Raw genomic sequence first — 14,918 nt, 5'->3', positions numbered from 1 at the left:
ATTTTGGGCTATACCATAATTTCAGAAAGTTTTGGGATTAACAAAGCATTACTTAAAAATTCTGAAATTGGACCTATGTGCAATGTTTCATAACGTTTTGGGTCATACTACAATTTTGTAAAGTTTTAAGGTCAAACTATAATTTCAAAAAATTCTTTCACTGTAGCAATCACTATAGCAAACGGCTAACCGTTTATTTAAAAACAGCTAACCGTTTATTTAAAAAGGGCTAACCGATAATTTCCAGAAAGCATGTTCTGCAAAGTATTGCTAAAATGATGATTCTGGAAATTAACGGTGAACCGTTTACTGAAAACGGTTAACCGATTATTTTCAGATTGCTAACCTTGAACCGTTTAGTAAGAACGATTAAACCAAATTTGTTTTGCAGGTCTCTGGAAGTTAACGGCGAAAGGGTAAGCCTAAACGGCTAACCGTTTATTTGAAAATTGACCCAACGGTAACTTTGACCGGCCTAAACGGTTAACCGTTAATAGCTAACGGCGAACCGTTTTCGAGCAGTCAGTCTATAATGGCTAGTTTTTCAGCTCCAACTATAAATAAGTTCAATCCAATTCAAACAAGAAGAATTCCAACGATCATCATTGAGCAAAATATTGAGAATACAACTTTCATTGAGCTTTACATCTTTGTATTCATCTCATTCATTCACACATTGAGCTTTCACTTGTGATCAAATACATTGTGTGAGAGAGATTCATTTGTAATCTTTTTTATAAAATCAAGTTAAAAGATTGTAAGTGTTGGGATACACTTGGGTTAAGAGATTGGGGATAAACACTTGGGTTAAGAGATTGGAAGTCAATTGTAAGCGTTTGAAGCCTTGGGAGGCTAGCTTAGTGAAATCCTCAAGCCCGGTGAGCTTGGAGGCGTGGACGTAGGCGGGGATTGCCGAACCACGTAAAAATCATTGTGTTCGTTTTCTCTTCCCTTACTCTTTTAATATTGTGCATGATTGAATTTATTGTTTTCAATTTGATTAAGGCAATAGATTAAATTATTGTGTGATTTGCTTAGCTTAAATTTTAAAATCCCAATTCACCCCCCCTCTTGAGTTGGCTAGTTAAATTTTAAAATCCCAAATAACCACTTGTTATTTATTTAATTATGCAATATTTGATTTTATTTATCGTTTTGGTAGTTTTGTTTTATGTTGTCTACTTATATGCTTAATTTTAGGAAGATTGTCACTTTCCTCCCTACAGTAATCAACATATATCATTTTTCCCCCTTCTGTTTTTATAATGGCCAAAAACTCCCCTAATAGTATAAGTTTACAATATTACCCTTATTTTCAACTACTCTTTTATTTATATTTATTATAAATTAAATAAATCATATGAATAGAAACTAAATAAAAAATAAAGCATTAAAAATAAGAAATATATGTTTTGATATGAACAAAAAAATTAATAATAAAAATTTTTTATACTTATTTATTTTGTGAAAATTTTCTTATAATAAATATATAAAAAAAATTATTATAAGAAAACTTGAATGACAAATAAAAATTTATTATAAGATAAATAATAAAATATTTTACCTATTTGTGTTCATTTATTTTGTTTTCATTTGAAAAATTTGAGTGTTGGGGTTTTGTTCATGACCTATGGGTAAACCATACCCAACCCATAATAAAATAGTTTTCTATATAAAAATAATATCTAACCCATTTTCATGATTTATCCAACCCAAACCATTTAATTTGGTTTGAATTTGGATAAACCCATGAGTTGTGGGTTTATGCCCACCCCTAAGTCACCTTAAGCGCCTGCATAATTGCCCAATAATTTTTGCGCTTCAGTGATAAAAGCTAAGAAAAATCTTTATCTCTTCAATCTCAAGTGGCCGACCCATATGAGCGGAGGAGGAGCTAGCTTTCATTTTATTTCACTATATATAATTGGCTATTTTGCTAGCGGGCTTGGGCAAACTGCATATAAGACAAATAATATGTGGCCCAACACAATCCTAGGCCCAAACCAAAAAGTCCAAGCATTAATACATTATTAATACTGATACCAACATTAATAGTAGTAACAAATAACAATAATAATGATGTAATTAAAAAATAACAATAAAATAAGAGAATAAATCAATAATGGCAGCAATATAATTAAAATAGTACTGATAATAACTCAATTGTTTTTTGGGCATTACATAAATGTCACATTTTTTATATTTTTATCGATTTCAAGTTCTTCCCCCCCCCCCCCCCCCAAAAAAAAAGCACCCTACTAAAAATTCTCGGATTTTAATTTTAAACACCCAATGACAAGTGTAAACATTAAAATGCTTGAACAATGGATTTGCTTCTTCATTATTTCTATATATATATATATATATATATGGATTATAATATTACCAATATTAGAATTTTTTAAATTTGTTACCTAATTAGTCTCACACCTACTCCTGCACTAACTTCAAGGTTTTTTGTTGTCATCAATCAATCTTCTTAAATTTGTTTCAAAAAAATTATTTCCATGTTGTGCTTGACTGTTTAGTTGATAATACCACTGCAGATGATAGATCGACAATTGTTAACGACTAAACAACTCGGAAAAATGCATCACTCCAAAATTATGTATTTTCAATGCTTGACATCAATTGTCTCTGTGTATCAGTAGATGAATAACTACTTCAGATAATCTCCATTTTAACTATTACTAGATTAAATTATTAATATGTAGTTCTAACTTACATGAATGGTTGTGAATTTTGTGTTAAGATTTTAAGCTGAAAAGATTTATTATTTCCTTTGTATCAGTTGGCCATGAATTCACTTTATACCCGATTACCCGAGTTTGAGTAAAAATTCTTTGGGGCAGATGTTAATATTTTCTGGGTAATGATTTTCATTTCCATCCAAACCTTATACATGTAAGTATCTTTTTGATTGCCCACTAAATCCCTGACCTTCGTTCTCCATCAAATTGCAAAAGGAGGAATTTGAAATATATTTAGAACGATTCACTTGTTTTCGGGAGTATATTTATCCACTTGTTATCATGATCATGGTTTCAATAGCAAGTTTGAAGATGTAATTGCATAGCGGGGTTTATATATGACTTAAATCTGGTTCATCAACAGTAAAGCTGTTCATTACTTGAATGTATTAACAGATTAGTTTGAGTATTGCTGCTAAAGATGCTCACCAAATTACAAGTTTTGGGAATAAAATAAGTTGCATTCTGAAATTGTATCCTAGGCATTTACGGTCGGTAGCTTTTTAGCATTTTCAAGTTAATCATTTGGAGGCGTAGCTTCATCGGATTTTCTGTAGACAAATGCCAAATGTAAAGGATAGTCAGATATATTATTTATGATGAAAATACATAGGAGGTGCCATGGAGGAAGAGGCGGCAGCAGTCTTTTCATTTAGTTTGGCAAGAAAAGTCTTGTGCAGATCATCAACTGCTGCATCCATTTGAAGAAGCTCCTGATGATTGATCTCATTAACTGGGGTTTCCCACCAATGTGGTTGAGTCTCTTTCCCCTTCCTATTCTGCTTCAAGATCTTCTCCCGTGCATTTTCCTCATCCAGCTGGCGCAGCAGCTCATTATGCTGCTGATTCAGCTCACTAATTCTCACCCGGCGGTGAGCCTCAACCAGCAAATGAGTGTTGTCATTCGGATGCTCCTGGTTCAACCCCAGGAAGCGGTTCGCAACGGCTTCTAGGGAGGGATGCCCGAATGAGAAAGGCTTCGCAGATGGTGAGAACACCACAATTCCAATCTCAGCTCCAGTGAGAGTGACAAGCTCACTGGCCTTCTTGTAGATACCTGATCTACGTTTTGAGAATCCTATCATTCTATCGTTCTCATTCTCTATCTTTTTCATTTCAATCTTTTGTCTCCCTCTGGTTTTCTTGGCTGCCATTTGGAAAATCAATGTGATGGGCTTATTTCTTTTTCTATGAACAATGATTTTTTTGGGCTTTGATATGATCGTTTTATGATGAATTTATAAGAGGAAAGACGCGTAAAATTAATTAGTTTAAGGTAAAGAATTTATTTGTTTTAAGTAACTAGGTCTTACCATATTTAATACAGGTGTATAAAGCTACTGAATGACTTACCATAAACTCTTGAAGAATTTAATTCATTAACAATTTTATAAAAAAAATATGGAATGGTAACAACTTAGAGTAAATACATAAATCCTTCACCTCCCTAATTATAAAGAAAATATGATGAGGTAACCAATGGCGGATCTAGAAAAATAATTTATCGGGGGCTAAATTAGATAATAATAAAATATAAAAAATTAAAATTTTGAATATGTAAAATATTTATAATTAATCTCTACGTATTTTTATATTTTAAAAATATTATGCAATAGACTCATTATTAATATTAATAAATTTATTGTTTCTTATATAAACAACCAAACTATCACTTATCCCATCCGATTCTAAAGATAATTTTTTATGAGTTTTATTACTGAAAATGTTTGCTCTACTATTATTATATAAATCGGAAAAATTAATCATATTTCTTAGAATAGAAAATATTTTGAGTAGTAGGCTATCATTATTTTTAATTAAAATATATATTTTTATATTTCTTAAAAGTCAAAGTTTAAATTTTATGGGGTTTATATTTTATAATAACTATTTTAATAAATTTAATGGGGCTAATTAGAAAATTAAAATATTTTTTTCTTTTATTTTAAAATTTTTTTTTTACCAGTGGGGGCTTGAGCCCCCACTAGTCATGTGTTGCATCCGCCTCTGGAGGTAACAACCTAGGTTTGTATAAGTGTTTTCAAAAAAGAAATTATTATCTTCTTAATTTATCAAAATTATAAATTTCGCCCTTTATCCCAAGTCAGAACCGCAAAAATTATTACGTACAATAAAACCTTGATAAATTACTTGTATTGGGACTATAAAAAATTTATTAATTAATAGTTGATGTTTTTTAAAAGCTAAATCAATAAATAAATAAATAAGTATTTAACCTCGACAAATTAATAGTTGATGCTTCTAAAAAATAAATAAATAAACAAGTATTTAACGGTTTAAAGGATATATTATATATATGTGAAAAAAAAAACAAAGTAACGTTTATAATCAATACTAAGAAATGGAAAATAAATGTATCATTCAAATTTATGCATTTTCACGTATTTGTTCTTCGATCAGATTGAGAGCTCTTCATTTCCGACATAAAATCAAATGTTACATCAAGTTTCAAGTCAATAATTCGAGGCCTTTCTTAAGATTTGATGCACAACCCCAAATCAAGAGCTCTCTCGCAAACTTTTAAGGCCCCTTGTGAATTCTTCATCCGAAAACGCCACCTGAAGTTGCCTCTTTTGTTCTCGAGATTGATTATTTTTCTCAGCTGGCGGTAAGACCCAATAAGTGGACGAGGGTTGTCATTTGATTGCTGCTTCAACCCAGGAAACCGTTTGCAACAGCTTCAATGGAGGATGACCAACTGAGAAAGGCCTGCTAGTGAGATCACCACAATCCAATCTCAGTGCCAGTGAGAGTAACAAGCTCACTTGCCTTCTTGTCGATTTCGGATCTCTGTTTGGCGAATGTTAATCATCTTGTCACCTCATTTTCAATCCTCCTCATCTCAATCTCTTGAAGAAGCTAGAGATTAATTAAGATGAAGAAGATTGAAAATAAGGATGATAGAATGATCACACTCTCTAAACGTAGATCCGGGATCTACAAGAAGGCCAGTGAGCTTGTCACTCTAACTAGCACTGAGATTGGCATTGTGGTGTCCTCACTATCTGGTAAGCCTTACTCCTTTGGTCACCCCTCCATTGAAGCTGTTGTAAACCGCATCCTGGGATTGACCCAGCCACCAAATGATAACAGTCACCCCCTTGCTAAGGCTCAATGCCAATTACTCTCTGTTCAATAAAACCCAAAAAAAAAAAAAAAAGATTTTTCTCTTTTATTTTTACTCCTAGTAATGTTAATTTAAGGCTTGGACAAGGCTCAAGAAAAATGTCAAGACATTTATAGGGAACAGCACGTAAAATACACCCATGCACTTGAGTGTGTGCATGGGTGTATCATACATAAATGTAAACTTAGTTGTGCTCTTTAAAAAATATACAAACTCAAGCCTCTCTAGATTGCTTATTCAAGCATGTTACAGGTAAATGAGTTCAAATTTACCTAAGTATTTAAAAACCAGAGAACAACCACATTAATTATAAAAAATCTGACGATATCTAGCCAATTTTACCTAATAAATAAGTAAAGATAACAATTGCCCTTACAATCCTTAACAAATAGTTTTTAAGAAGTTTTATTTAGTTGGCCACCCAAGTTTGAATTTTTTGCGAGATACAGTAAAACCTCTATAAATTAATAATTTTGGAACCGCACAATACCTATTAATTTAAAGAGATATTAATTAATAGATAAATTAATAATTAATTAATAATTTAGAGTGTATATACAATCCAATGAACATACATTTTATTCAATTAAAAATTCATTGTGTTTTACCAATATAATCAATTAAGAATGAATTAATCCACTAAATGTGAGTTAAATTAACCAAAAAAATAAAAAAAATAAACAATCTTGCAATTTTAGAATTCAATCATAGAACTTCTAGAAGTATTAAGGAAAATTAGAGGTGAAATCAAACTATATTTAAACTTCAAGAAAAAACAAGTGGCAATAGGATCATAGTTTGTTACAAAATATTTTTAATTTTAGTAAATTATTGATTTGTAGGTAAATATAATATTATCGCTGATGGGTAGTGGCTGAAAGGAATTATAATCAATACCATCAAATGTAAAATTTCGAACACTAGTAGAAAGAAAATGACCTTCAATGATGTGTAAATAGTGTCAGTAATATCTTTTACTGACACTGAGCTTTAATACCAAAAAATTTGTATTCAACAAATACTAACACTATAATTTAGTGTTAGTGATTTTGGTGTCAGTGAATTCAATTAATATGCTATTAGACAAATACTAATACAACATACTCACAAGAATAATCATACTATGGAATTTTTTAAAAAAATCTATTACAATAGCACCATCAAAAGACTAACACCGTAGTATCAATGTTTATTTGAAAAAATTAAAAAATAAAAGAAATAAAAATTTTGAAAATTTGAAAATGCAATTTAATAGAAATATATGTCCATTGAATGAAAATAATGGCAAATTATTACATTGTTCACACAAATAGTTCTATCAAATTCAACATCCACTAGAACCAAAAATTAAAGGACCAAGATACATACTATGTGGTAAAAAAATATACTAAAAGTACATAAACTAATGATCCATTACACAAAATAAATAGCTCATGAAACCATAAAACTGATATGCTAAAAGTAAATCACCAGCACCTAGCAACATCCAACACATCACCAGTAATGACAGCCAGCGACATCTAACAGACACAAAACATCCGCCATCACGAGTAAATCTATCGAACAAAACCAATCAATTTTACAAATACAGTAGATACTTAAAAATGATAAAGGAAATGTTCACTTAAAACTAACTACAAAAAATTAGAAAGCACGACATTATAAACTTTACATTATTTAAAACTGATTACATCCCCTAAAATGTCTTGCATACTGTTCATACGATATAAATAAATAAACACTCAATAACAAGTTTCTGGTGAAGAAACCAACTCAAGCTTAAATTTATGAAATATTGCTTTATTAAGAGTGGACACTAAAGTGCAATAGAAAAAAAAATTTTGAATGAGTAGTTTATGTATCAAAGCTATTTAAAGCTTGACCAATTATTTTTAAAAAATATTATTATAGCATTAGTACTAATAGTACTAAATAAAAGTCTTTCATACATTGACTATGCAAATGGACAAAGTGTCACACAAATGTATTTGCTGGTCGTACGTGATCCTAGTCCAAAGTCTAATTTATTTACTTCGCGGCAGTTACAACAATAGGCTTAACCTTATAAACCAACAACCATAACCTAACATCAAAATTGAACTCCCATCAACATCATCATATACATATAAAATTATAGGCTCCATTCTATTCAAGGAACTAGTTCCTATAACCTTTCTCCTTTTTTAACTAGTTGAAACTTACTGACTAGCCCTCAATGTCATAGAAATGCGTACCTTAAGCACATTCATAATTACCCAATAATTTTTGTACTACAATGATAAAAGCGAAGAAAAATCTTTGCCCGTCTCTCGTCAATCTCAAATGGCCAACCAATATGAGCGGAGGAGCCAGCTCTCGTTTTCGTTCACCGATTATAATCAGCTTTTTTGCTGGCAGACTTGGGTAAACTACACATAAAACCAATAAAACTTGGCCCAATAATAATCCTGGGCCCAACCCAAAACGTTCAGGCACTAATACATTATTAATATTAATATTAATACTAGTAACGAATAACAATAAAAATACTAATGACGTAAAAAATATTAATCATATTAGAAAATAAATCAATAATCACAACAATATAATCAAATAATACTAATAATTACTCAGTTGTTTTTTGGGTATTGCATCAATGATACATTTTTTAAATTTTAATGGATTTTATGTTCTTTCCAAAAAAGAAAGGACCCAACTAAAAAATGCCCGGATATTAATTTTAAACGCCTAATGACAAGCAGGGACGCAGGCAGGATTTTGATCGAGCTGGGGCACATTTAAAATCAAACATGACTAGAATGCGCGACTACGCGTGTGGTAAGTTCTCATTTGGAAAATGGTGTTGTGGGCCCCACAAGCTCCAAATGGGAGCTTGCCATATGCACAATCGTGCTTATAGAGTGTGTCTGCATGCATCTAATTAAGACCCTATTTAAAGTATAATACATTTCTAAAAATTTAGATAGCAATATAAAACTTTACTAACTATAATATTATTGATAATAAATTTACTTATTATGATTGTTCTCGTTAAAAACTCCTCAATGGAATTTTATGAGTTGAAAATAATGTCTAATAGTTTAATTATCAATATAAGAAAAAATATATTTTTCAATATACAAGATTAGGTTATTACTTAATTTGCTTTTAAAATCTTTTAATAATAACAAAAATATTCATATATTGCAACACACAGAGCAAACATGAATGCATGATAAAATTATAGATTTTAAAACTAGACAAAAGATTAATCATAAAATTAAAAATTAGAATTAGGTAGACTTACAATTTATGGGCCACTGTTAAAAGACCAAACAATTGATTTTGCTCGAATAGAAAATAAAAAAATTAAAGACTAGTCCATTGACAAGTGCAAACATTTAAATGCTTGAATAATGAGTTTTGCTACTTAATTACTTCTACACACACGTATAGCATTTAAATGGATTTTGCTCCTTAATTACTTCTACACACACACGTATATGGATTATTATGTTGCAAATATTGGAATTTTAAACATTTGTTACGTAATTAGTCTCACGTCTACTCGTTTACGTACTAAAACTTCAAGGCTTTTTGTTGTCATCAATAATCTTTCTTATATTTATTTCAAATAATATTGTTTCCATGCTGCGCTGGACTGTTTCGTTGATAATACCACTGTAGATGATAGATCGACAATCGTTTATGTGGCTAAACAACTCGTAAAAATGCATCACCCCAAAATCATGCTTTTTCAATGTATGACATCAATTGTCTCTTGTGTATCAGTAGATGAGCAACTATACCATAATTGCTCTTGTAGATAATCTGCATTTTAGCTATTACTGAAATGACCCGCCCGGAATTTTCAGGACGAGTCTATCTAATCTCGCCTAATCGAATTAATAATAATTATGATATTTAAGAATTCTATCAAAAATTCGACAGAATCTCTCCTATAAATAAAACATCCCCAAACCCACAATTTACAAAACAATACTCCCAAAATAATTCAATATTCATCCACCCTTCATAACCAACTTCTCAAGTCAACATACCAAATATCATCCAAATCATCTAATATTAAAATTTAATAGTTATCCTTAATTACAAAATATAACAAATAAATACAATTCGCTATATCTCAAATATCAAAATATTAAATCTACGACTCCTAGCACCATTACGTGGCCACAATTTCAAATTTAACTATCGTTGCTAGGTCGACTGATGTACTTGCAAATCTCCTATGGGGGGAAAATATAATAAAAACAGGATGAGTATAAAAACTCAGTGAGCTCAGTGAGTGGATAGTAGTTTTTGAAAAATAAATTTATTTACAATGGTTTAATCTTTCTCAAATCAATTTCATCAAAATATCATAAGAACTTATATGAACATATTCAATTCAAATCAGTCACTGAAATAACTATATTACATAAATTTGCATAAAATCAATGAAATCATAATACTTATAATATCAAATACTGAATACCAAAAACTATCATCAAACAAGTACCTAGAGGAATGATCTCATCATATCCAGACCTCAATGGACGGGCAATCAGGGAACCATCATGCCCCAGAGCTACAATGGATAGATGGGGAAATCTCATCTCATATCTCATGTATCTCAACATCTGTATATCTGTAATCATCATACTACATGCATAAGCCCTCAAAAGGCAAAAGCGCCCAAACACACGGCCCAAAGTCTCTATGTATGTTCAGACGGTCCCCAAAGGCCTCTATTTCATCTCATTTGTATCTCTATATTCATCTCGTATTATCTGTATCTCTGTATCTGGAGGGAAAGGATATTGTCCAATGATTTTCCAAACAACTTTTTTATACACATGTTCAAAAACATATAATCACATCTGAAATCTCATTTTCTTTTTATTTAACATATCTCAAATCCATTGAATTCTAATACCATGCATTTACTTAAAAACGACAATAAAATCATTAATCAAACTCATTCTTGATAACAATAACTATTAGCACGTAAATAAAAATCAATTTTCTAAAAAATTATTAAATCGAAGCATAAAAAACTTATTATCAAAACATGTTGTACTGTATGGTAAAATAAGAATATACTATGAAAATAGATTTTGTATATTCCACTCACAATGACGAAGTCCGGACTTGGTATCAACAACGTCCACAGGTTAATTCTCGTTCGCGGATCCTCCTAATCAAGGAAACGACACAATCATTCTCCGTAGATTTGAAATACAACTAATTTTACATAATAATTTTCAAACGAATATCTATCCACAATAAACTATTCCCGCATGCACAAAATTACCAAAATACCCCTACATGTCAAAATTACCAAAATGCCCCCAACATCATTATTTTACCAAATTATCCTCAGAATCTTCAATTACTAAATTGTTCTCAATTCAGATCACGAAATTACCACAATGTCAGAAATTATGAAATTACCCTCAGAACGTAAAATTACCAAAATGTCCTTAATGACTTAAATTACCGAATTACCCTCGAAATCTCAAATTACCTCACTGCCCTAACCTAAAATTACCAAATTATCCACTGATTCCATAAATTACAAATCCACCCTAAAGTTTTATGAATTTATCGAATTGCCCCTGCCGGTCAACGGAGACCGGACTTCAGTCAACGACGACGGGAAGCTTAGGTCTGATAGTTCAGACCTCGGTGAGTCCATTGGTGTCGCCGGTGACCTTACACGCGCGGTGATGGCGGCGGATCGTGCTCCCAAAGCAGCTAGCTTTCCAAGTGGCCGATCGTCGACAATCCGGCCGTTTCAGGTGACAAAGTTGGTCGGAAAATGATGCTGGTGACGTCAGGAGTAGAACCCAGCTGGAGGTGTGCCCAAACTCCGGCGAAATCGACGGCGATAGCGATGGGTTTTTGGCCGTGAATTTTCGAGCTTCAAACGGTGGCGTTCCAGTCGTTTTACGGCAACTAGGACGGTTGGGTTATGACGGCCGGGTTCCAAGCTTCAGATCGGTACTAAGCTCGACCGGTGAGGTGGCCGGAATCATGGGATCCGTCCAGGTCAAGGTCGCGGGTCGGGTCGGGTCGGGTCGGATTAACAGGTCAAACCGCATCAATTCTCTTTCTCTCTCTCTCTCTCACGTGCCCCTCTCTCTTTCCTTTTTTAGAAACCAGCTTCCCACTTTCCATTTATAGAAACTGGCTTTTTTTTTTTTATTTGCACTTAAGCTTAATACAAATTAAGCTAATACTGGACCCGCGACGAAAATAAAATCTGACTACCCGAATTTTTTAATCGCACTCAATTTATCTTGATTTAATGTTGTGATAATATTAAAATTAATATCGAAGAGAAAAAATTAAATCATACACTTAATTAGGAAAAATCAAAGTGCATATATTACAATTACTAGATTAAATTATTCTTTTGTCGTTTTACATGAATGGTTGTCAATTTTGTATTAATATTTTAAGTTGAAAAAATTTATTGTTTCCTATGTATCACAAACAATCATGTGAAACCAAAAGCTCCGAGGGCGCAGTTCAATCGGCCATGATTTCACTTTATACCTGATTACCCGAGTTTGAGAAAAAGTTCTTTGGGGCAGGGGTTAACGTTTAGTGGACAAGGATTTTCATTGCCATCCAAACCTTATAAATATATGTATCTTTTTGATTGCCCTCTAAATCCCTTACCTTCATTCTTCATCAAATTCCAAATGTAGGAATTTCAAATATATTTAGAGCGATTCACTTGTTTTCGGGAGTATATTTATCCACTTGTTATCATGATCATGGTTTAAATAGCTAGTTCGATGATGTAATTGCATGGTGAGTTTTATATATGACTCAAATCTGGTTCATCAACAGTGAAGCAGTCCATTACTTGATTATATTAACAGATTAGTTTGAGTTTTGCTGGTAAAGATGTTCACCAAATTATGTCCAAGTTTTGGGAATAAATGAGTTGTATTCTGAAATTGTATCCTAGCCATTTACGGTCGGTAGCTTTTTAGTATTTTCAAGTTAATCATTTGGACCTGTAGCTTCTTCAGATTTTCTGTAGACAAATGCCAAATTTAAAGAATAGTCAGATATATTATTTATGATGAAAATACATAGGAGGTGCCATGGAGGAAGAGGTGGCAGCAGGCTTTCATATAGTTTGGCTAGAAAAGTTTTGTGCAGATCAACTGCTGCATCCATTTGAAGCGGCTTCTGATGCTTGAGCTCATCAACTGGGGTTTCCCACCAATGAGGCTGAGTCTCTTTCCCCTTCCTATTTTGGTTCAGGATCTTCTCCCGTGCATTTTCCTCATCCAGCCAGCACAGCAGCTCATTATGCTGCTGATTCAGTTCACTAATTCTCACCTAGCGGTGAGCTCAACCAGCAGATGAGTGTTGTCATTCGGATGCTCCTGGTTCGCAACGGCTTCTAGGGAAGGATGCCCGAATGAGAAAGGCTTCCCAGATGGTGAGAACACCACAATTCCTATCTCAGCTCCAGTGAGAGTGACAAGCTCACTGGCCTTCTTGTGGATGCCTGATCTACGTTTTGAGAATGTTATCATTCTATCGTCCTCATTCTCTATCTTCTTTATTTCAATCTTTTGTCTCCCTCTGGTTTTCTGGTTGATATGAGCGTTTGTGATGAGTCTAAGGTTAGGAATTTATCTGTTTTAAGTAATTAACTCTTACCATATTTAATATACGGGTGGAAAGTTACTAAATGAATTACCCTAAACTTTGAAGAATTTAATTCATTAACAATTATAAAGAAAATATGGTAAGGTAATAACTTAGGGTTGTATAATGGTTTTCAAAAAAAATATAACCCTTTGGCCCAAGTTAAAACCGCGAAAAATTATTATATACAATAGAACCTCAATAAATTTTGAGACTATAAAAAATCTATTAATTAATAGCTGATGTTTCTTAAAAACTAAATAAATAAATAAGTATTTAACCTCAACAAATCAATAAATGATGCATCTAAAAAATAAATAAATGAACAAGTATTTATCGGTTCAAAGGACATATTACATATGTGTGAAAATACTGATTTTCAGATGCTTTTGTTTTAGGGAAAAAATCGAAGTAACATTTATAATCAATACTAAGAAAAGGAATGTAGTGGGGGAGAATCATTTTAATTTAACTCGAGCTTATGCCTGTATGAGTAGCGGTAACTGAAGCAAGGAACCTCCACCGCCACTGGAGGAGGACCGTTCAACGAAAAAGGAAAGATTTAGAAACCAAGGGAATGAAGATGAGAATCCATCTTCGTTATCTTTTGAAGAGAAATTAATGGAAGACCATAATGAACTTGATGAGCAGTTTTTGGGGAGAGAAGAAGATTTGGAATTTGATACCGAAGATGTAACTATTAGTGAAAAGGGAAGCATCCCATCCATTTCTTTCTCAAAAACGATCCATGCACAACTGGTGAAACCATGGATGAATGCGGTAGTGGTCAAGCTTCTTGGAAGAACTATTGGTTATAGGGCACTTTGTATAGGTTGAATGATCTCTGGAAAATGTCACAAGGATTCTCTGTTATTGACTTCGAAAATGATTTCTTCCTGGTTAGGTTCAAAACTGAAGGAGACGCCCATTATGCTCTAACACAAGGTCCTTGAACCATTCTCGGTCATTATCTCACTGTGCAACAATGGAACCCTCACTTCGACAGCTCCAATGATAATATTGACAACATTGTTGCTCGGATTCGATTACTGGGAATGCCTCTACACTGTTATCATAAAAAGGTTCTTCGCATGATTGGGAACGTCGTTGGAAAAGTGATTCGAATCGATTACAACACTGAGTCATTAACAAGAGGGAAGTTTGCGCGTATTGCAGTTGAGGTTTCACTTAATAAACCTCTTTGTTCACAGTTTTTTCTAGATGGCAAAATGCAGAAAGTGGAGTATGAAAATTTGCCGGTTATATGTTTTAATTGTGGGATCTATGGTGATAATAATGAAAATTGTCCTCAGCTCAAGACAATAAAAGGAGCAACAAAAAATTCAGAGAACAATGGAGTT

The 14,918-nt window shown here is 32.6% G+C and overlaps 1 protein-coding gene and 1 pseudogene across 1 annotated transcript; both read right to left on the bottom strand.

Moving 5' to 3' along the window:
- Positions 1 to 3,267: 3,267 nt before the first annotated feature.
- On the bottom strand, positions 3,268 to 3,904 carry LOC127899822 (agamous-like MADS-box protein AGL61). Its single transcript, XM_052433953.1, has 2 exons — positions 3,360 to 3,904; positions 3,268 to 3,301 (listed from the first exon to the last, which is right to left on the bottom strand). Exons 1-2 carry the CDS (start codon positions 3,902 to 3,904, stop codon positions 3,268 to 3,270), a joined length of 579 nt encoding a protein of 192 aa, XP_052289913.1.
- An 8,993-nt stretch (positions 3,905 to 12,897) lies between these two features.
- LOC127899821 (agamous-like MADS-box protein AGL61) lies at positions 12,898 to 14,285 on the bottom strand (annotated as a pseudogene).
- Between the last annotated feature and the right edge of the window lie 633 nt (positions 14,286 to 14,918).

This window comes from Citrus sinensis, chromosome 9 (assembly GCF_022201045.2).
Source record: "Citrus sinensis cultivar Valencia sweet orange chromosome 9, DVS_A1.0, whole genome shotgun sequence".
In the NCBI taxonomy this organism is placed as follows: Eukaryota; Viridiplantae; Streptophyta; class Magnoliopsida; order Sapindales; family Rutaceae; genus Citrus; species Citrus sinensis.
Note: the sequence above shows the minus strand (reverse complement) of the source record. Positions and strands in the feature narration are given on the sequence as shown.